The following is a 24,645-nucleotide window of genomic DNA, read 5'->3' as shown; positions in this document are numbered from 1 at the left end:
AAAAACAACGTATCTGAACAAAGCCTGAGGCTTCCTTCACACTTGAGTGTAACACAAGGCTTTAGTTAGGTGCCCCAAGACTTGAAGCTGAACTCTATGTTCCACAATCTCAACCACACCTTTCAGGAAATGTGCAGATCTCCCTGCGTTATGGCTTTTGTCAATTCAATGACTGTTTATAACTGTTCTGTACTCCTGACCCCCCTGGTGCTACCAGCTCGCTCATCTGGCTTAGAGACACAATATTTGTAACGGTAACAACAGGACCAGCTCCTGACAAGGAGCCCGGTTCTTACATGCTGCCTGGCAACTGGCTCACAAGATTGAGTCCTCTCAGACTGGAGAGACAGGGATCCTGGACATAATTGCTATGTGGCCACTTAGTTGATAAGTTGGTTATTTTTTTTTTTTTTAAGTCACTGGATCAACTATTTTCTGTAAATGTGATTATTGGTGCTGTGTTCAGTGTTTTGAAATCAGTATATTCAGTCATTATCAAATGAGGTTCATTATTTTAAGCATCTCTCCTACATTCTTCCCCCATCATTTCTAGAACTTTGAGCGCTGTCTTATCTCTGCTCGTATCTGAATTTCTCAAGTTTTATGCCTACCTGCTCAGAATAAGTTTCTAGGACAAACTGTGGTTAAAATTGGAGTACCATAAACTAGACACTACTAAGATTATGTTGCAAATAATCTTTCCAAATTGTTTTCTTAAGCTTGGGATAGAATTTGATTTTACAGCCTATTGTACCAGTCTGAACTTCCTATGTAGTTTCTGCCTCACTGTTACCAGTGAACCTGGGAGTGAATTCCTTTGCCTGGGGAAAGACTCAACTTCTTACTACACATAACCTTCTACCATGTGGAGAACACCAGGGACTTCTCAACAGAAGGAAACCACCCCCAGTTTTGATTAAAGAAGGACAAGCTGCCCAAAACGGCTGCATTAAGAGATAGTGGCTGTCAGCTTTGACAAGAGATGCAACTGAAATAACCCTTTTGGACAAGTGAAAGCTAACTGGCTGTTTTATGGAGCTCGCTGAACAACAAAAAAGCATGCACTTCGTTAGTTTACTTAAAAAACTTCATTTCATTACTGAATCTGTTTCAAAATATCTTTTTCTCCTCAAACATCCTGTCTAATTATACCATTGACCAAGCAAAATCTGACACATGCTAGATATTCAACTTACTTGCAATCCACAAGAAGGATTTTGCAGTTGATTAGTAACATTCCAAGACTTCCTATCAAAGCCTATGACCCATTGGTCAGTGAATGTGTCAGTCCCTCCTTAAATAATGGATTTCTCAAACTAGCACATGCTTGTCTTATTTGTTAGACTGGCTATGACTAGAAGGAAGAAAGTGGGGAGAAGAGCTCAGATGGTGAACTGAAGCTCTTCAGAACACACCTTGGCAGCATGTAAAATTGACCAAAACCAAATTCAAACACACACCTACCCTCGTATCTGAAGAAACAGGAGCAAGTCTGTTAGCACTCAGCTGGTGCGATTTTAACTGCCTGAGCCCACGTGCTACACATTGTTGAAAGCAACCTAATACTTTGACCAAGGTGATTGTGCTGAAGTAAAAAAAATGCCAATAGGTTTTCTGCACAGATACCATCACTCGTCTTTACTTTAAATGAAAAAGCTTCCAATACCAAAATATTTTTATTAATGGTGAGAGAATTACTAAATTCAGAAGCAATACTTTGGCAAAGCCAGGTTCTAGATAATTTTCAACCAGCAACAAAAGGTTCAGCCCACTCTATCAGGTGTCATTCTGCTTCTGAAATTGTAAGGTAAGATGTTTCACCCAATTCTAAAATTTATTCAGCATTAATTACATAAAATCCAAATGATTCTATTTCTGTTCTCATACATAGTTAGAGTAAGATTGGTACCATCACTTCGGTACATATTCTCGCCACTCTTTAGACTCAGGATTAAAAAAAACAAACAAACAACAACACCACCACAAAAAAAAAAAAGCAACAAACCAACAGCCAAATAACAAAAACCAAATTAGTTTTATGGCTGAATCCTCATGATGGGTCATTAGAAGATAGTTCTCCTTAGGATATGCCATAGATGATTCTCCGCAAATCATAATTCTTCCTAATTTGAAGAGCTGGATTACTGATGGGTTTTTTTGCAAATTATCTCCTCTACAGCCTCTGTGTATGTGTTCTCAAAGGCACAGAGCACCTGTCACCACAGGTTCAAACCACATTCAAATGTATTTTCTGAATCATTCCAACTATCTTATTAAAAAAAAAAATAGTAAAAACCAAGAAGTTATACATTACAGAAATAATTATACATCATTTGGGGAAACAAAAGGGGGATTTAAATTCAACTTGTCAAAAGCACAGTTCCCTCATTTAGAGGAGACAAAAGCCAAGTAAAATGAATCTTGCTTTATTTGTCAACCATCAGAATGTTTTTAAGACACTGGAAGAACTACAGCTGCACTCTGGAGCATCACGATTTTTTGTGAGGGATCCACTCCGTTTCTGCTGTAACAAAAAGCAGGACCTGAGCAGCCTTGGCTTCGCTGAAAGCCTGTGATCCAACTCGATGTGATTCAGTATTTTTTTCAAGTGAACAGCAACAGGAGACTTTCAAACTGTCAAGTACTTTTTCTTTCCACGGGAGGTTTTCCAGAGTGTTTGGGGTTGTTGTTTGACTTCTGGAGGGCGGGATTTATTAGGGGGCAGGAATGGGAGCAAAACCATCCTGTGGTTTTAAATAACCTTCTCACAAAACATTCATGGCTCCAAATCTTGCTCTTAGTACATACATGGCACATACACATTAAGATCTCACTGCTGATTCATATTTTTCTAAACCGGCACAGTTAGATGAGGCTTAATTTGCTGGGGTCTGTCCCCCACCGTATGTGCCACCATCTGAAGTTAAACAAAATGTAATCAAACCATAACATTTCAAAAAGTCATTTAAGACAACCTTTTTGACAGGTTTTGTGTTAAATTTAATGAAACACAATTATGCCTAGAGACAACTTGCAAAACAGACCCTTTCCTAAACTAAAAATCAGAGAATTAAAATGAAAATATTTAACCAGTGGTCTTTTTTTAAAGTAGCTTAATAAATTATGAGAAATAATTCAAGCAATTGTGTGCAATTTAAATTTTTTGCAACTTTCACAGCCTAAATGTTTTTCAACCTTGAAACAGGGAAATATTTAAAGAAAACTCTATCGTGTAATTGCTATGAGCTGAAGAGAATTATCTGTACCCTCTACTGACAAACACTACCAAAAATTTCTAAAATTAACAGTTACTTACTGCAAAGTTTAATTTTGTGTCATACACTTCACACTGTAACTGAGAAACAAAATTAAACCACTTCCCTGTTTATGTGGATCTTCCCCAAAATTCCTAGAAGGAAACAGTTTTTCAAGTTGATAAAATGATTGGTTGTATTTAAAAACAGCTTTAAAAAACACATTAAATTTCAACTTACATGTTAAAAATAATCTCCAAATCACAATCACCAAAAGGAAGCTGCTGTCACTCAGGAGGACCTGAACAGACCAGAAGGGTGGGCCACAGGAACCTCATGGAATTCAAGGACAAACGTGAGGTCCTATGGACAACGTATCCTCTACATCGGTACAAGTGGTGACTGTTACACGAGGTAGCAGATCTGCCAAAAAGAACCTGGAGGTCTGGTGGACATCATGCTTTGAGCATGATGCTGGAAAAGGTGGCCTGATGACCCAAATCAATCTATGCTTCTATGTTTTTAAAAAGTAATTTCAAAGAGGAAAGAACTGTTTCTATTCAGAGCCATAATTATGAAGTGATATTAAAAAAAAAAAAAAGAGAAAGAAAAAGAGAAAGGAAAGCAAAACAAACCCACCAAACAGATAGACTGCAAGATTACAGTAACCACCAAATGCACTGTTCCTGCATCAAAACTTTCAATCCTCATATAAAATAACAATAATCTTTACACGTGAAACAGGCATTGCTTCTTCAAAGCAAGTACCTGTACTGCAGATCACAGCAGGTCCAGGGAATGCACTTCCGCTATGTGTCACAGACCAAGCACGTCCATTCCACATTGAACTTGACCATGGACCTCCTCCTCCTGGTTCCGTTCTTCTGGCCCCAAACCAGGTTATGCCTTGGTTTGTTGTTTTGGTTTGTTTGGATTTTACTGTTTAGGTTGTGGTTTTCTTTTTCCTTATTTGTTGTTTTTTTTTTTTTTTTTTTTTTAATAAGTAGGACAGTTTTCGAACTGAGTTGCCTTACTCCTTTCCTTTTTTTCCAGAATAAAAACTGCACACAGCCTTAGCCTCATAAAAACTGCGATATCTTTCAGAAAATATGGAAACAATATCCTAAATAATTTTAACCACTTTCTCCATTTCTAAAAGGGATGGATGTCAATCTGCCACAAGAAACTCTGCAACTTCAGCTACAAAAGCTCTTTCCTGGTGAAATGACAAGAGGTTGAATGCAGCTCATTTAGGAATGAAGGACACAAAGAGTTAAAGCTATAGGAAAGCAATAAAATTCAGCAGTATAGATTCTTATTCCTAGTTATAAAAATAAATACAGACACTTGCTGAAAACCAAACCTTTAGATGAAACTGAATGTCTTAATCAACCTTTCCGGTATCAGCTGTAAACTGTATCAATGTTAACAATTAAACCAGTAAAACTTCCCTCATTTACTGTCATCATTACAGATACAGTGGAATCTTCCCAACTGTGAGAATACCTCACTTAGGCGCACAACAAACTTAGATTAGAAAGCAACACCTACTGTTTCTAAATGCAAAATACAGTATCAACAGCTTAGTTGATACCTATATCGAAGTTCAGGAAAAAAAAAAGAATTTGAGAAATATTCTTGGCTTTCATTTTAGCCAAGATCTAGCATTTCTAAAACGTGGATTCTTCTCAAGTATCTTGCATTCCAGTCAGTTCAATTCACTATAGGCAATGTTCCTCTCGTATAATAAAAGTTTGAAAAGAGGAAAAAAAAGTATTTTGGCATTTTTCACATGCCTGTCACGGTTAAGAGTATATAGGGCTTTGCTTTTAATTACATTCCGGTTTCAGCATTTTAAATCGAATTACCACCTAATTATAACTTCATATAAATCCTTAAAAATATAAATTATGCCTTAACAAAATAAGGAAGCTCAAAAGGGGATATCTAACCATTTGAGCTACTTCAACAACACGCAGCCTTCTTGCCATCTAAAGGTACTCAACATCATAAGAACGCCAAATCAATGTACTTAAACAGTTACTAACAAGCCTTCTCAGCAAATAACTCAAGAAAAACACTGAAATTCATTCCAGTTTTGGACTGACTCTGCATCCTGACTGAAACAGATTATCTTTCACCAATTTAACCAGATATACAAGTGGGATACAAGAATACTAGAACTTTTACACGGCAAGTTTTTAGAATTCAGCAATACTTAATTTACCCTCTGAAAAACCAATGAAACATTGAGCTGGCAATATACACAGCGTGTAAAGTCATCAAGATTTCAAGTTTCACAGCCGTCACTGGGACCTTTGCTGGCATCAATACAATTGTAACCACGTCACTCGCTCATTTTCTCCATAACGAAGTTTCTGCCAGAAAGCAAGAGCAGCTCCGTTCATTAGGACCATCACAAAGAAAGTTCCAAAGACAGAGAGGTACAGGCTGCCATCCTGCTCACCCTTCTTTGCTTGCCAGTCCAAAAAATCAGAATAATTTGGGAGAACCATGGAACAGAAGAAAGATAAAAAGAGAAGGTACATTTTTTCACTGAACTACTTTATTTTTTGCAACATCACCTGACCAGAGGTGGGTACAAAGAAGCACTTCACGCCCCCAACACCCGGCCTCGGTAGATCCCATCCTAACACCACCAGCAGTCCTGCCTCCAGCTGCTCCTGGCTGCAGGAACAGGTAGTCTTCCCACAAATGCTTCCTTCATTTCCAAGTGTTTTTCAATTCCTCTAACCACATAACCAAAGATTTATGCCTCCAGTTAGGAAGCGAATTGTCTATTTTTTTTTTTTTCTAGCCAGACTACTTGCTTCCAATTACAGCGTTAACTAGGAAATGCAGAAGAAATCCATGAATGTTGACCTTTCTCTTCAAGGGTTACTTTACTGTGAAGCTATTAAGGAATGGTGCCTCTGCGATAATTGCTGCAGTGGATAAAACCTTCTTCGCTCTCTTCCCACCAAAAATTGAAGTATTTGATGCATCTAATGTACATTTGGGTGTCTTAGCCACACAGATATGCAATGTATACAATATAGCAGTAAATATTCATTTTCTGTGGGATTAAGCCTAAATATGCTCTGCTGTTTGGCACCGTAGTCACAAACTGCTTCTAAAAAAATAAAAACCTCCACCACCACCCAGACAGTGTAGGGGAGAGAAGATAAGAGATGCCACATAAAGTCACTGGCTTCCAACAACACTTCAATTTCCATATGGAAATAACAGGAAATAAGATGTACTGAATTTTAAGCACCAAGGCAACAAAAACACATTAAGATTTCATCACACAAGAACTTGGCTGTAAAATTCGTAATTTTCTTGATCTTTTTAAAGAGTTCTCATTTTCAGGGACATCAGATAGCTAACAGACCATGTATTCTACCAACCAGCTAAAGCAGACATTTGCATTAATCTGCTTCTGTTAATTAAGTGGTGGAAATGCATCTCCCCTTCACCAAGAAATCTCCTCTACAATCAGATTCCTTGTCAACCTCTATCTTTTTACAGCCCATGTTATAATGATTATTCTCCAGATGATTTCCCAAGGATAAGAACACAGGACTTACTATACCTTGGCTCCAAATCATATAGGTCTTCCAAAAACTGCTTTTATATATCATGTCCACCATATCTGTCTATGAAAAAAAGTGTTACTACCACCTTGTAAGGGAACCAGACACTAGACATATAAACTTCATAATGATGATGATTTGAGATCAGAATGATTCGATTTTGAAGACAAATAAGCTATGGGAGTTGAAAGCCAGGCTTTGGCAAAACTAGAAGCATAAAAGGTTGGACAATTAGGTAGAATCAGTAAGCATAAAAAACACTGGAGTTACTGTTATTTCCACACCCCCCATCTAAAACTAATGCTATGACAAAAATGAGCCTTTATAGTTAAACAAAGAAAAAACATTTGTCTATCCTCATTTGCAAATTGTCCAAAACCACCACCTAAGGAATTTTGCCCTCAAATTCCAGAAAGGTGAGGAAAAAAAAAAAAAGGAATGCTATTTAAATAGTTTGCATCAAAACCAGCTGAAAACTATTATTCACACTAGCAGAAATTATCTTCTTGCACCCCCATATAGCATAGAACAGTTTTCCCGTCACACAGACCACCCCCCAACTTAGACGGCATCCAGCATTTGAAGACAAACTTATTTAAGCTTTTTCCATAAGAAAATACTTGCAAATAAATGCAAATAAACCCATGACAGCAGTATCTCACCAGAAACATTTGTCAAGCAGAGTTCTACTAGAACTAGGCTTATATGTTCTAATATTGTCTTCGCACAAGTACAGCTATTTTTCATAACCCAGAAGATTTAGGGTTTGTAACTGTTGTTAAGTATTAACAGATTACATAGAATTAGTAACAGAATTTTGATCTGTAATCCAAGTTATAACATCAAGCTGGTGCCATGAAACTTTGTAAACTACATAATATTTACAGTTATTTAAATGTATCTATGCTTGAAAACAGTATAAAGTGGTTTTACAAATGCTGCTCTCAACAGCAACAACAAGAGCACTAAGGTATGGCCCAATGGTAAAACACATTACACAAAAAAGAGTGTACACTCTTATAAAAAAGGAATCTGGAGCAGAATTTTACTTTAAAAGCAGTACCAAGTCCTAAGTGTTTTATTGCTCTGCCTGTGCAATAAAGAGATTAGAGTTCAACCACAATCATGGACAGCTCGCAGAGAACATACCAGCAGAGACAATTTCACAAACAATACTTCTAACCCTTTGGCAGGATTTTCAAGTGCTACCAAATTAAAAAAAAAAGTAAAATAAATCAAAGGATAGCAAAAAAAGCACAAACAAACAAAAAAAACCCAACCAACCAACCAACCACATTATACTAGTAAAATTAAGGAAAAAAAAAATCTCACCTCCCACCCCTCAATTCCTCCAGAACACCAAACCATTCAGCTTCTGAAGCTCCAGCAGTATCTTGAGCTTTACTGTTCTATCTAGACATCATTCTCACTAATAATTGGTGTGAGACAGGAGAAGAATAAATTAAAAATCAAAGCATAAAACATTCTCCGTGCAGTGAAAAAGCTATTTCAACTACAAAGGTATCTTTCACATGCCATTTCCTCTAGCAAAATTACTCAAGAGCTTCTGAATGGCCTGAGAATGATCTAGAATTAGGAAAAAAAGCACCAAGACTCTTCTGATGCGCTTCGTTCTGCCTAGGTGATTTTTAACGTGAACTGAGCTTAAGTGAGTTTTAACAAATGAGAGTCTTGTCCCCTGTAAAAGACTTAAAGCGGTGGAACTACTTTGATCAGGAACCACCCAGGTACTAAAGACAGAACAGGTAGCTCAGGAGAGCCGATGGTTTGGGAAATACGGAGCTTAAGAGTAACAAAAGGAAGCATGAGGTGTTAAAAACTACAGCACCCCCAACAGAAGATTTTGGTTAAAGGCAACGCACTACTTCAACATCTCCCACATTTTTCAGCTGCATAGGGTATATATTCTGAAACATCAGAGAAAATTTTTAAAGTATATATTCTCTGTTCCCAAAATGTTATAAAATCTCACTCAGCAAACACAAAAACCAGATGACACAGAAACACACTTCCTTGGGGGAAGGGAGAACACAGATAATATCTAAGGAGAAGTGTTCTTTGATGAACAAGCTATTTATTTACTATTTTTCCTTTTTAAGCTCACCTACAATCTTGCCTCACCTACAGGAGAGGCACAGGAAGCACATTCAATTGTTCGTAACTATTTTATTATTACTTCAGGATCTTCTGTTCTTTATTAAATCAAAAAACACACAGCGGTTTATATAAAAAGTATATTAAAGGGCACATGGAGAACTTTGACCCGGGCACTTTGTTTTCATGTTTAGTTAATATGCATTCATCTCATTCTCTTGAGTTAGTACAAATGGGTGCAAACCTACACCCACTTCTATCCAAGCATCCACAAATATTTTAAAGCCTAATAACAAAACACAGATGCTCTTTTTCAAACATCTTAGTCAGAAATGAGAAATATTTTCACTCCCTTAGCAAAGATTATTAGATTAACTGGGAATTCCTATCCATTTGGAGCACATTTGTAGGATCTCCTACAGCAGTTTATAGCTATTAAAACAGAATGCCTTCAACCTGAAGACCACTTCCACACCCACCATGTAGAAAAAAACCACAACATTTTCACCTATTTAAAGAACACTGGTATTAATTGGCTGTGAAAACAACTGCGGAAAATAGTTGCATATAAAAATAAATTAACAAATACAGAAAACCAACACCTCCCCCCTGACACACACACTCAAGAGCAGCTGGAGAGTCCAGACCAGAGAAAGACAAACCAGACATCTGCACACCTGAACTCCAGGATTTCTTCAACCATTGCAATATTCTTTAAAATATAGCCTGGGCAGAGATTTTCAGGCTAAAGACTGGAAAAGAAACAACTTGGTCTGACAGTAACACTAAAATCAATTGATCATGTATGATTTCAAAGCAAAACAAGTCACAGAAAAGAAACAACTTAGCAGAATGCCTGTACTTCATGCTAAAAGCTTACAAAATCTTATAATTTCGAGCATAAAACCAAAAGCTTGCTGTTAAATCTATTTATTTTGGACCTACACCGGGACTGCAGACACTCCAAAATTTTAGGCGAGTAGAAAATAGTTTAATAATTGTTAAATACCGGAACACTTAATGTGTAATACTGGAATAACCACCAAAACAATGTCATTAACATCAGAAGCAGTCGGAATTACAGCCAGTTTCCTGCTCATTTAGCAAAGATTAATTCCACCTTCACAGGCAAGAGAAACATCCATTTTGCCTTACCAAGAACAACCTGAACAAGAAACGTTAAAGAAAATATGGCTTTTGTTGCTTAAGTGTTCTTTTTAATAAGTAGGATACATGAAGTCAACAAGATCACTATTCTGGGCTCTAGGCAAACGGATCTTAGAAGGACGTGGAAGGCAGAGACAGACATGAAGAGCAGATGGCACCGAGTCTTGAAGAAACTGTGAGGGGGGGGGAAGAAGTTTCCCTACAGAAAATATTACTGAATTGAAAGGAATGTTGCTCGAGTAACTTAAAAACTGCAAGACAAAACTGCCAGAAGAAACCCTGGTTTGTTTCAAAAAAGGAACAAACTGTACAGCCTAATAAAAAAAAAAAAAAAACAAAACAGACCAACGTTCTGCCTGTCCTTAACCTGCTCTGTTATTTCTCGAGTTAAAACAGAAAGGATTTTTTTGGTTTATTTCTGGCAGCGCTCGCCATTTCACAGCACATTTAGCGCACACGGAATTGATCAATACCGCTACAGACATAAGACTAGACTATCCATTTACTAACCACAAGAAAAAGTCCTGTTCAGCAAAATCCTGTACATTATCACCCTGGAATTTTAAAAGGCATTGTTGTACGGATCTCATCCCTCCCTCACACCGATTACAATGAAAAGCTGGGCACTTGCCTGCCAGATTTCAGACCAGCACACCGCGCAAGAACGCTGAAAAGTCTATTTAAACCTCAACAGAGGACCGTATACACATTCAAAGCATAAGCAGAAAGCGCCAGGCTTGCCATGTAAACAAATATTAGATCCATTACACGGATCATAACAGGTTTTTTTGGTGAAACTGCTGGAGCTTCAAGCAGGAATGTACCAACTGTTACCCCAACCACTGGTTGCTCCCATAACATGACCATTTTCCTCCTCCTCAGGACTCAGAGTTGGCATTTGAAATCCAACTTCTGCTGTTTTAAAGAGAAAAGTAGTGGCTATTGTTTTTTGCACTACAAGGCAGAGTCGCATTGAGTAGCAAAATACAAAGCGTTACAAAATATTGTTCAGAAACTGAAAATCCGCCTTCTCAGGCTCATTCTGTGCATACATCTATACACGCACACACCCCTTCCTATCATTAGAGGACGAGCTGATGGTTTCAGAGCAGTACCTATTTTAAACTAATGAAGCATTAATGAAGATTACCATTCACCACTGAAAGTCCAGAGCAAGAGACCTAATTGAAGTTAAGATCATTTCCATTCAGTCTTATTTAAGAAAAACAACAACAACCCCCCCCACACACCAAAACACTAATAACTGCATTGCCAAATGACTGGATGTGACACTAGGTGGTTATGTCTCCCCATTTGTTCCACACAACTCATCTGAAATCCAAGCGCTGCACGCGTTTGAAGTGCTCATGTTATATGCATTTCCAAGGATAAAGATAAAACCAGCTTCTGCCTTTAGTCACTTCCATCCCCAAACATTTGTCATGTGAAAAAACTAAAGATTTCTCCTCCTTCACACTAATCCACGAAGTTACATCAAGCGTTCAAGGGCTGACCTCAAAGCCTTATGTTAAAAACGGTAAAACCAAGAACGTTCACTTACCTGAAGAACAAGAGATAAGAAAAACAGCAAACGCCAACTTAGTAGCAGCTCCCATTTTCCAATGCTGTTAAAACATTTAAGTGACTTTAAGTATCCAGTTTCCTGGGTCCTACAAGCTGGAAAAATCTCCCTTCTTGCTGAACCACTATAAAGCAATCTATAGCAACATTTCTGCAGCAGACAAATGTTCATGAAACAGTAAAATCAAATTTCTTTAGACACCGACGATCTCCCTCCTGCTCTTTCTTGCGAGAATCCGGGTTGAGGGATGGGTATATTTGGAACCGTGTTTCAAAACACACGTGTCATTTGGCTTCTGTACAAAGGGTGGCAAAATTTAATTCATAAAAGTATGCTACGAATCCACGTTTGAAAAAAAAAAAAAAGTCAACAACGGAGCCGCTGGACAGGCCGAAGTCTCTGAGCACACTCCAACTTGGCCTTTCCACACCAGGCTCCGTGAAGCATCACTCGTGGGTGCCGAGTGTCGGGGAGTCAGATCGAAATCTGTAAACACGATGTTTTTAGTCCTGGCTCCTCTTATACAACATGTAGTGTTTGGAAGAAAAGTAGCTCCATTGCAGTTTCAAACCTCAAAAGCCTCCAGGTGAAGGGGAGGAAGTTTTGTCAGGTTTTTTTTGTTTTTTTTGATGAAAACTACCTTTAAAAGGCAAGCCACCAGCTGCACGTGGGCAACACCTCGGTTTTCTTTAATAATGCTGAGGGTTTTAGCGTAACCCCGGATAGGAAAAGGGGAGAAACAAAGAGTTTGAGGGCAAACAAACCTTCGGGCTTCCCGAAGAAGTGGCAAATCTCTAGTCCTGCCGCCCGTCGGAGCCGCACATCTCCCCTTCTCCCGGGCCCGGCAGCACCAGCACTCCCCAATCCCAGCAAGATTGCAAATTCTTCTAAGAGATTTCCATCCCCTTCCCCCGCCAAGAGGCTATATTTGGTATTTAAACACAGAAGAGCGACTGAAAAAAAAAAATTAAAAATATATATTATATATATAAAACGCAGTATCCAGCCGCTGGGGAGAAGGGTGATATATTCTTTGTGGCGAATCCTTCCTCGGGCGCCGTGCTGCTCGGAGAATTGTGCTCCGGGAAGGGAGGAGGGCGGGGGATGCGGCGGCCGCTCCTTCCCCCGTGCGGCAGCCGCTCGGTGCCTCTTTCCCGCTGGATGCTCCTCTCCAACTCCTCAGCGATTTCTTCCTCGCCCGCTGGTCAAACGCAGAAGCGAGACAGTCCAGCCCCCCCCGGCTCGATCCCGTTCTTGCCTTTTCCTTCTTTTTTTTCTCCTTTTAGGAGGAAGGGGCGAGCGGCAGCAGGGGCGGGCGGGCAGAGCCTCCTCCTGCCTCCCCCACCGCGCACCAGGCGAGCCCCGGCCGGAGGGCGGCGGGGGCGGGGATCCCCTGGGCACCCTCGGCCCTAATTCTGTCCCCGGCTCACTCCCGGCTCCGAGGAGCCCAACTCTCGCGTCTCCCGGGCGGCAGAGGCGGCGCGGCTGAGCCCAACTTTGTCCCTCCAGGAGTGCAGTTTAGGGCTTGGCGAGGAGAAAAGGCCGAGCCCGGGGGTTCTCTCGGGGCGGCGGCGGCGACAGGAGCCGTCTCTAGAGTCTCCCGAGTCCAGCTGGCAGCTCGGAACAGCCCTCCGTACCCTGCTGCTGTTGCTGCTCCCCTGTGGTAATTTCATATCTACCCATTCACTTGTGTGGCGTGGAGAACGGACCCAAGATGGCGGCGCCCGGGCGATTGTTTTTGTTTCCTCTCCTCCTCCCCCCCCCCCCCCTCCCCCACCCTCTCCCCTCCTTTCCCACAACCGCGGCCGCCCGTCGCGCGACGCCGGGATTGACAGCCGCGCTGCCCACTCACGACCCGCCGGCCGCCGCTTGGCCCCGCCTACCTCCCCTTTTCCCCGCCCATCCCAAAGCGGGCGGAGCGCGCTCTTCCCGCCCCTACCTGCCCGCGCGCCGCCTCGCGGGTGCGCACACGCGCTCCCCTATGGGCGCGGCCCTAGCGCCGCCCGCCCGCCCGCGTCCGGCCCCGCTGTGCAGCGCCAAGGTCGGTGCTGGCCGGAGTCTGTCGCCTCTCGCCTCCGTAACGCAGTTGCGTGTGCGTGCGTGTGCGTGTGTGTGTCCGGGGGGGCCGCGATGCCGGCCGGCAGGTGTGAGGGTCGGGCCGCGCCGCCCGCCGCCACCTGCTCGCTGCGCCCGGCCCCGCCGGCGCCGCGGGGGCAGCAGGGCTGGCGCCGCCCGGTCACACCCCCCGGGATTGTCAGTGCACCTCTGCGGGGCTCGTTCTTGGTGCTGGGGAGCTCTCCTCCTTCCCCAGGTGAGGTGGGGCCCGGCGGAACAAAACCGCCATGAAACCCGGCGTGAGAGCCGGTGCGAAGCTGTGAGTTGGTACCAGCGCTGTGTTTGGGTGGAGAGAGGTTCTCCTGCCCCTCTGCTCTGCCCTGGGGAGACCACACCTGGAATATTGTGTCCAGTTGTGGCCCCTCAGCTCCAGCAGGACAGGGAACTGCTGGAGAGAGTCCAGCGCAGCCACCAAGATGCTGCAGGGAGTGGAGCATCTCCCGGGTGAGGAAAGGCTGAGGGAGCTGGGGCTCTGGAGCTGGACAAGAGGACACTGAGGGGGGACTCATTAATGTTCACAGATATCTAAAGAGTGAGTGTCAGGAGGATGGAGCCAGGCTCTTTTTGGTGGCAACCAGTGATAGGACAAGGGGTAATGGGTACAAACTGGAACACAGGAGTTCCCACTTAAATTCGAGAAGAAACTTGTTGGGGGTGAGGGTGGCAGAGCCTGGCCCAGGCTGCCCAGGGGGGTTGTGGAGTCTCCTTCTCTGCAGACATTCCAACCCACCTGGACACCTTCCTGTGTAACCTCAGCTGGGTGTTCCTGCTCCATGGGGGGATTGCACTGGATGAGCTTTCCAGGGCCCTTCCAGTCCCTGACACTCTGGGATTCTGTGAAGCCATGAATTGGTACCAAAGGTGTGAAATGCAGCTTTCCCGGCTCTGCCTTCGCCCCCAGCCCGGGTGCCGCTGCTGGCCCCTGTTGGGACATGGTGGTGGGTCCTGTGGTGGCCACGCTCCTCAGGGCCACAAGGTGCTTTGCAGTTTCACCCTCAGACACCATCACATCAAGAAAGTCCCTAAATCCATGTTTGTATTTACATCAGGTGTGGTTAACCAGGTGTGCCCTGTTCACCCTGAGCAGGGAACTGTGCTCACATGGTGGCCACGCTGCCTTCTCTCGACCTTTACTTGCTCGGCCTCCTTCAAATCACAACAAACTTCTGTTTCCTATCATTGTCCTTTGGCTGCTGCAGTCTAGGGGCTTGCAGTATTTATTTGTAGGGGGATAGCTGTCAGAAGTTGCCGAAACGGGCACAACGTTGCGTTGTTTTATGTGCCGTGCAAGAGCAGAACAAATGGCCTCTGCTTCCAGAACGTGGGTATGAAGCAGCACGTGTTCTTGGTTCGGAACAAAGGAGGGAGAGAGCAGCAAGGGTGAATAGTTACTAGTGTTCTTGCCTTTTTGGGAAGATGCGTATATTGGTGTTACTTTGCGTCCTCTAGATAAAACATTTTGGCACATTTGTTCCTAAAGAACAGCAGTTCTGCTCCTTTGTATGTTTGGTGAGGCTCCCTATGCTTTTTTTTTTTTTTTTTAATGGATGCCATAAAATATGAAAATGAGTGAAACAGAAGACATGTCTCAGATCTGGAGATCAATGTGGGAAAGCATAAGGTCCTTAATGTTGGTCTTTAATGTCTTCATTTTTATAAAGGGCTGTGTTTGCATAAGCAAGAAGCACCAAGTTCTCTGAAAAGTGGCAAGTCGTTTGCTAACCACATATATAGAGTGATTTCAGAGACCTTCCTTTTCAGATGGCTTGATGGCATGGTCTGGGTGTTTGGTGATGTGAATAGTAGGTGGTACTGGATTGGAAGGAATATTATGGATAAGATATTTCACATATGTGAAGATACGGCCAAGTGGAGGCTGAGTAACACTGCCAGGCTGTCAGCTGTGCTAATTCACTGATCAGCAGAGGCATTCAGTAACCAGACCTGGTGACCGCCACCAGCACTTGGGTTCAAACATGAAGAAATGTGGATATTTCGGTCTATTTATATTGAGGTATTTACCAGAGTTCTGAATCAGGATTCGGGCATCCTTGGTGTTTCTCTGCCGTGTTTGAACACTTACCAACGCTAAATTCACACACTGGCAATATTTTTGATGATGTAAAACATCCAAAAAGTAAAATAAGATGTATGGCGTTGTGTACATCTTGAAGCTTCAAGACATGTGGCAACACTTTTTATGCCATCTTTTATCCAAGTATTTCAGAATGATTTACAAGCATTAATTAAAGTATTACAACACTCCTACTTAATCTGTAGTTTTTAATATTCTTCAATAGCAGAATATTTAAACATGACCTGTTCTGCAGGTTGTATTTTCACTTGGCTCAGCTTCTTCAAAATGCTCATCATGTTGCCACATGAGTAGGAAATTATAGCTAAAAATATTGCTATGTATGTGTGTGTGTGTGAATATATATATATATATACTTCCCATTGTAGGTATTTGGCTTTTTATTTTTTTTTTTTACGGACAGCACGTAAATTATGGTGCATATTTTTTTTTACCAATTATTTTAAATGAAAATAGAATAGATATCTATATAACACCATTTGCATGAATGTCATAGTAAGGAGGGGTGTCTTACTCAAGGAGCTTATTATTCTTAAGCATGGGTGTTTTTTTGCTCGCCGGATCCCTTGAGCAGAGTGATGCCTTCTGGCCATCTAGTAAATATTACAGAAACAGTAATAGCGCACGGTTGCTCTTGGCAATCGCATGTTTATCAGGGCCACAGGAATGACAAATGAAGCTTATCTTTTTGTCTTTTCCTCCCCAGTATTGAGGCCGAATGGGAGCATGGCAAGTGGTGTATGGATTCGGTAGAGTATTGGTAACTGGGGTCAGATCTCCACAGCGCTCCAGAAGCATCGGGCTGTTTTCAGCCCCACTGGTGCTGCACATAAGCCTTGCAGCCTTTGCAGAGGTACCTAATAGAGCGTATGAAAAGAAATACATAAGGAGAGGTACAAATATGCTAATTTTTGGTACGCAAACAATAAAAAATAGATTTGTTGCATGGATGCAGCACCGTAACATTGTTTCAGTGATATCATTATAAGCACCATGAAAACAGAGCTATCTGTGTCTGCGTTAGGGATTTTCTCCCTTTTAATTACATTTAAAAAAAATAGGCAATGTGGTACAAACATTGCATGCGTGTTAGCAGAAATTGCCTGCCATTTTTGTGAGGTGCTTGATGCAAAATTCTTGAAGGGCTTTGGGCTTTCTCTAGGCTGTTGCTTTTATTACTAGTATAAGGATGAGTCTTATCCCTAATAGACATAGTAAATGACACAGTTGCTGTCTCCTCTCTGTTTGTAAATGTCTCTCTGCGTGCCTTTCTCATGCGAACTTTGGGGGAGTTTCCCATTTCTACCCTTTGGCATTTCTATTTTCCTTTCGCCTTAAACTCCAGATCTTTTTCCGCTCCTCTACGATCAATCTGTCTATGCATTTTTAATGAATCATTTACTGTGTATATGAGCACTGAAGATACAGCATCACGGACTTGGGCATCTGCAGAGAGCTCGTGTGCAGGGGTAGCAGCAGTAGGGTGGAATGGATGTGATCTTAGTTTCCTTCTTTCGTCCGTGTGGGATGGTGTAATACTTTGCCTAGAGGCAGCACAAATATAACTTTCCTTCTAGGGAATAATGAGAAGAATTAAAACCCAGCAATATCTCATTTTTCTCTGCAGAGCCCTGCTAGGAATGGAGGATTTCAGCCCTGCCTTTGCTGTTTCCACACTTAGCGCGGAATCGATACTCTTTATGCAGAAACAGCATTATAGGTAAGAAGCTACTGTGCAAGACTCATTCAGTGTCCGTACAAGCGTTTTTGAAATGTAGAATGGGAAACATGGGGTTTATAATATCAGAAGTAACATCAACAGGTAGAAGCTTTGTCATTGTCTCATTAATCTTCCCTTATGGTCCAAGTAATTCTCCCTTTGAAACTCTGAAGGAAGAGAGAACCACATTTCAAACACTGACCTTACATAGCGAAAACAAAAATGAGCAAACAAGCAGAAATGGATTGCTGTCAGGGATCTCATCTTGACCAGCTTAGCTTTCCATGCTCTGGGAAAAAGTGCAAATACTGGAGGACGGTCTAATTTTTTAAGAAAATGGGAAAATAAGTGTCCTAAAGATATTTTGAATTTCACAGGAGTATGCATAACTAAAAATTATTCATTATTTTGCATTTTTATTGGCTCTGTTCAAAAACTATTGAGATGCTTTACAGTTAAATGGATAACGCAGCTTTAAACCCTGAGAAAATGTAGAATTAATCAACCTTTTAAATGCTGATGAACTGAAATGAAATCAAAAGCTTACCTGTGGTGTGCTTTTGGGTTGGGTTGGTATATATGTCCATCAAGATTTTCTCCTTTTGCACTTGTAATCAAACTTAGAAATGTTACATGAGGTTGTTGAATCTAGCTGATAGCCACAAAGTAAAATACATGCTGAAATAATAACAACCCTGTTTTGGATTCAGGTATGATGAGGTTTGCCTGAAGTGTGTTCGTTTTATTCATGTGAGCAGTTCTAATAACTACAAATGAATAGGATTCGGCCAGTAGAGTGTTACATAAAGCTATTTCTATAGTGAGTTTGTGTGACAAATTCCTCTTTAATGTAATCAGGTGGAGCCTGTAGACCCACAGAAGATGAACGTTTCCCTGCTTCAAGTTTAAAAACAAGCACACACATAAATAGTTTTACAGAAATTAACACTTAAATACAATCTCCATCAAAAAATTTTTCTTCAAAGCTAGTTTTATACTAATCATTACTTTTCCTTTTTGATCTGCTACCCAGACTTTTGTTTCCTTAAGATACTTGTGCGGAGATTCAAAAATATCTAACCTATTTTCGGGGAGGACAGAGCAATGTTTCTTTCTAGGATTCACACTGTCTTGTCAGGAAAGATCATCCGACCAGAGCTTCCTGTTGTTTTCAGACGCTTCGTTGTCTCTTAGAGGCAGTTTGTTGTGTCACAATTTTTTATTACTGTGACATTTATCATGGATGATTTAGTGCATATTTCATAGTAAGATCACATTTTCTAAATATCGTACTATATTCTCAATTTATACTATACAATCCTTCTCTTGAAGTGCTAAGAAGAGACCAAGATGAATTCTTAAAACCCTGAGCTGTGCTATGAAAACAAGGTTCTTCAGGTCTGTGTAGAGATTTTGCTTCTCAGAATATAGTATGATAATTTATATACCCCTTTCTAAACAAACTCTGTTGTAGTCACAGGAAGCAAAACCAGTGTAATGTTTTCACTGTGATTTTTGATGAATTCTGAACATGTGTGACAAGTGTTTTCTTCTGCTGCAGTGTCCTGACAACGATACTAGATTTTAAAGAATGTATCTTTCACACTTACTTGGAAAGTCTTTATATGTACGTATATTGGTTGATGAAGAATTACATGGTTTAGGTTGACAATTTGTAATTGGACAGTCACAAGAAATAGGAAGATAAAGTGGCAATATGGGGAGAGATTGTCTGATATTTAGAGTATTAAGTTGTGTGCTCTTTAGAACTATTTTGATAATATGACTTTTGGTTCTTTTGAAACACGAAAAATACTTGAATAGATGTAATTACTTATGATGTCTTTCAAAATATACTAGAAGCTTTCTGCAATGACTGAAGAGTGGGATCAGGAGAGTTGTTTAATTTTCCAAGTTGTGATGTGTGATTTAAGTTCAGAGTTTAATCAGAAATTAATAATACATGTGTATTATTTTTGTTGAACAATATTAGAGGAGCACAAGAAAGTTAAATGCACTGTCACAGTCAATGCTACAAGTAAATATAATGCATGTATGTTCTTCATAAGCTAAAGAGGTTTTATCAAAAGTGTAGCCAAAGTTTTCATCTATTTCTTAGTATCACAAACAATTTATGGGAGCCTGATGAAAAGCACAGCATTAGAGTCAGGTATGTGACGTAGGTTCTAGAGAAAATTAGATCTGTTCTGCTCATTGAATCAAAATGAAACACATAGAAAAGTGCCCCCGGGGTGGAGAACTTTAAGAGAGTGGGCTTGTTATCAGAGCTGTGACATGCAGTTTGGATTCAAGGTTTAGCAACAAGTGTATTATTTTTTAAAAGAACAGACTACAGAGCTTGTCCTTTGAGTTTTCATTTGAGCCCCAAATCTTAAAATGCGAACGCTTTGAGAAGTGAATCAGAGGTTTGCAGGTCCCCATGGCAGTTGGCTGCCCGGAGGAAGAGGAGGAGTGATGGCCCTTCATGAGTCTTTGGGTCTGTCTGTCAGACACGTCCTGTTGTCCCACTTCAGTAACTTAAAACCTCAGTAACTAGAATGTTCCCGGAAATATAATTTGATTCAGTTCAATGTCAGAGACAAAATGAGCGCTGGGGAAGACGAGTGAGTGCCAGTTTTGGGTTCAACGGGTAACTTTAATAATGAAGTTCGCAACAGTATTGTTAAAAGAGCAATAATGGGAGGTGAACTTTTTGAAGATTTAGATGGATTAGAGGGTACTGGAGCTCAAATGTTAGTTACTGTTTTTGCTAAAATGCTAATAAATAGAGGCTCTAAAATGTAACTGGTTGGTTTCAGAAAGAGGTGGCAACTGGGACTCAAGTATCTATCAAAAAACCTGCAGATATTTGTTTTGAAAATTGGTCATTTGGAATTTTAGGAAAGAAATGTGAAGGTCCATGGTAATGAACAAGCTACTAATAATTTTGTGGTTTATTGTGGCTAATAAGTGAAGAATGTAGAATCAACCCTTGCAAATATATTATGGGGCACAAGTTTTTGTGCTGTAGGGGCAGCAGTTCCAGGCCAGTAAAGCCTTCCTGCAAAGGACAATGGTTGGAGTATGATTGGAGACCCACTTCCTTGAAAGAAACTTGGCCACTGAAGCTCCTGCTGCTGTCCGAGCTTGACTCAAGGGGCAAATAGTGATGGTTATCATTCCCATTGTGAAAGAGGAACAGCTACGTCTAATAAATACTGATAAAGAGTAAAATCACAAAAGGAAAGGGAGATTCCAGAGCTGCTGTTTTATTTATGGTGGGTTGTATTTTCTTACAGCACAGTGAAATATTTCTAATTGATAGATAGCAGGAAAATCTATTATATCAGTGCCTGACCAATGAGATCTGGCAACATTAAAGGTGAGAGCTGCTGTTGCCTCTCAGTGTTTCATCTTAAACTGCATTTTCCTCAGGCCCATGATGGTGTCTCCCTTCTCTGATCCACCAAGTAAACAATTCTGCTTTTTACTGAAGGTGGTTTTATGGAAATGTAGTGGGAACCCCAAGGAAGTCAGAAGTGTGACTCTGGGACAGCGCAGCCTAAGAAATATGAATTGGTTCAAGTTAATATGTTTTGCTTTCAGCCCATAATCAGTGATTTAGGGATTTCCTAATTTCTGCACAGAATTTAAGCAGCGTTGAAATAATCCTGCCAACGGGAGCTCAGCCTGCAGCGACCCCTTTGTTCCTGTTCACTGTTACTAAAAGCACACCTCTCCCCAAGTGCTAGAGTTCCCGAAAATGTGGCACATTACAGGTTTCCATGTAACAGGTATGCAAGATTCCCAAATTTGTCCTGTTTCAGATCCACGGAAGGATGGCTAAAGTTTATAGACTTAAAAGTCTCTCAAGGAACAGCAACTAGCTGTCCACTTCTTATTTATGATGAGAATCCAGCTGTAACATTTCTTTGGAATGATTGTGCCTTTGGAAAGCTGGATGGGGTGAGCCAACCCAAGGCCATTTAAAGTTCAGTAAGTAAAACCAAATGATCTTCTGCAACCGTCAGAAAATCCCAGACTGCTGCTGTTCATACATGTGCTCAGTTCTTGACCAGCTCACCCGACAGCTAAATCCTTTCACAGCTTCTACTGCTGAATAGTTTCGAGGTAGATTCATCTACAAATTCTCACAATAATTACAATTCAGACACTGAAAAATGAATATTTTCATGGCTGAGACAACAAAATCCTGTGTACTGAAAATAATGAGAAGTTCTTCCAGGTCAGGCTATTTTGAGTAAAAGCTAAGCTTTTTACCATTTAACCAGGAAGTTTTGTATGTAGCAGTCAACCTTTCTAATAGAAAGGCTCATTTTTTGCCTTCAAATCCTTTAGACAATGAAAACATACTTTGAAGGTTGTTTTTTTAGTGATACATAGTGCATACACCCTGATTTTGGAACATCAGGTAATTTTTATAATACTGCAGTGAGGAAAGTATCTTTATTTTATATGGAGGGGTAGAGAAGCTGAAGTCAACACACACAGATGGTAGGTGCCCCAAAGCATTTGAATGATTCCATTTGAACACCATTTAGAAACTGTTAGTCACTTCTGATAATGAGCGTATTGGTGGTTTGGTGGTTACTATATATATGTTAGCCTGATAATGAAATTTCTAAAGGTGTGAAATGAAAGTGGGGCCTTTTTGGCTTCGGATTTGTACACAAACAGGGATTGCCTCAGTCAGAAGCCCATCATTCCTCTTTTTACGATAATTACTGAACTAACTAATGGCACAGCGGTAGAGCCGAAGGTCCCTCTTTCTGTGCTGTTCCCTAAATTATGTCTTTCTTTTTCCAGAGAGGTTTATTTGGTTGTTTCACCACTATCACAGTCTGTTTTTCCTCCGAGTCCATGAGAGGTTTTCCCTTCCAGTGAGGTGTTTCTTGAGGGCCACAAGAACCTTTGTGGAAAAGCCCAGTTAGACCATGTCCCAAAGCCTCTCAGGATCGACACTGGGGGAACAGAAACTCTCAGGCGCTTGACCAGCAATTTGGAAGTCAGAAGGTGGGTGCCAGTGTGTCTAGTATTTCAATATCAAGGTGGATTAAGAGCATTAAGGAAGCTTAAACAGCTTCAAGAGAGAGATTCCCATGGTTTTGGAGGCTTATTCCACTGAAACAGTTGCTTGGCTGCAATTTGGGTTGAAAGGTGAGAGTTTTTCTCCTGGCATTCTGCATAGCACTGCCTAGTTTTACTTTTTGTATTAAGCATACTCAGAGTTTGAACATTGAGGTTGTGCTGAGTGTTTCACCTCAGAGAAAGCTCAGACAGTATTTCTTGCTGAGTTTAATGGATGTTGTCATGGAAGTTTCCAGGCGCTGTCTGAGGCAAGTGAAAGGAAAGAGGCTTTTTTCTTCTTGTTTGCTTCATGTTTTTCTTTTAATAATCTGTTACAACCAATAGTCCCAATCTTTATTGGCGTACAAGTTTTATTGTCATTAAAATATCAGGCAATTCACCGAATAACATAAGTAGCTGCGCTATTGGAGGGAAGAACTAAGACCTGGTTTCATCCATATTACCGAGCATGGGAGTATTTAATAGAACCTTGTTGCCTTTTGTAGCAGTGATGGGAGAAACCAAATTAGAACACAAGAACAGACTCTCTCTCTCTCATTTTCCAACTAAATAATACGGAATCATTCAGTTAATGACGGTTTCTGAAGCAGGTTTAATGAAGTTAATACAACCGAGCTGCAGTAACTTTGTGCAACTATGGAGCGTTTTTCAACTCAGTGTATAATATATATAGTATGCTCTCAATTGATTGTTTGCTGTGCTTTTTCGTAATTTCGTAATGGAAATTATCCAGGTATATTTAGGAACTGTATAAATAACTGCTTGACTTGTGGATCATCTTAGGATCGTCAGCATGACACCGCATCTTCTAGCAGCCTAATATCAGTAATATATGATGGTTGGAGAAAAAGTACTTATCCGCAAGATTTGCTTTCTATAGTATTGACTGTAGTGAAGACTTATTGTCAAATATTTAGTAAACAGGCTTCAAAATATTCTAAAACCCCTTTTTAAACTATTATTTTAAATAATATCATGCTGTTATGTCTAAGCCCTATTAGATGATTCCCGCCTGAGATGTGCACAATATATAATGTATGTCTCTGTATATATGTTAGCAGATGATTATTCTTCTACATTACTGCTTTGCTTAAATTCTTCTTAAGATGTGTACCAGATACAGGCATACGTTTTTGTTGGAGACTTTTTAAATTCAACTAGAATGTAATTACAACCCTTTTACCAAAAAGAATTCTTAAAAATACGTTGAGAAAATGAAAATAATATGTAAAATATGTGGCAAAAGAGCCAGCATGAAGTTATTTTTAATGCTAGTTGTGATAGATAGCTTCTAATACTTGGAATAGCTCATACTTTTGGTAGAATTGCTGCGTCAATACAGCAATGAAGATAAACTGTTCAAACAGATCAGCCACTGTAGAACAGACTGATGCAGTGAGCTTGTGGTTCCAAGTAAAGACAACACTTGTGAATATGCACGTTTCCAGTCCAGCTTTTTGGGAAATAATACAAGATGAGAATTCAGATTGTCTGTAGCGAGCATTTATACTACAGTGAGGCGGGAATGGGAAAACTGGAGTGTTGTTTCCATCCTGATTCTTCTGGTACTTGTGCTGTTATTTCAATTTGCTTCTCGGCTGCTTTTGGAGCGTTGGTGGAAATTTGAAGCAGAAAAGTGGCCTTGCTGTAGAGAAGGGAAGGTGCAGAGGACAGAGGCTCAAGGAGGATCAACAGTGGTGGGACAGGTTGGGGTTAGAAGTGCAGAGAATGCACCAAGTGTCATCAGCTTTCTGACAGAAGCTGTACTGCCGGAGGTCTGGGAAATACATTTATCATGTTGTCATCAATCATACTGCAGCTTGATGCAAATGACTGGGGAATCAGATTGTTGTCCTTGCCGTTGGAAGGCAGAGTTAGGCCAAAATTTATGT

At 40.7% G+C, this 24,645-nt stretch overlaps 1 protein-coding gene across 1 annotated transcript in view; it reads right to left on the bottom strand.

Moving 5' to 3' along the window:
• ACVR2A (activin A receptor type 2A) overlaps positions 1-13,446 on the bottom strand; it is a 60,918-nt gene extending 47,472 nt beyond the window's left edge. The window contains exon 1 of the mRNA XM_082057248.1: positions 11,694-13,446. Coding sequence (XP_081913374.1) covers positions 11,694-11,748 — 55 coding nt within the window. The 5' untranslated portion in view covers positions 11,749-13,446. The remainder of the gene's footprint in view (positions 1-11,693) is intronic.
• Positions 13,447-24,645: the final 11,199 nt, after the last annotated feature.

Source organism: Streptopelia decaocto, assembly GCF_964273445.1.
Source record: "Streptopelia decaocto genome assembly, chromosome: 6".
NCBI classification, from domain to species: Eukaryota; Metazoa; Chordata; class Aves; order Columbiformes; family Columbidae; genus Streptopelia; species Streptopelia decaocto.
Note: the sequence above shows the minus strand (reverse complement) of the source record. Positions and strands in the feature narration are given on the sequence as shown.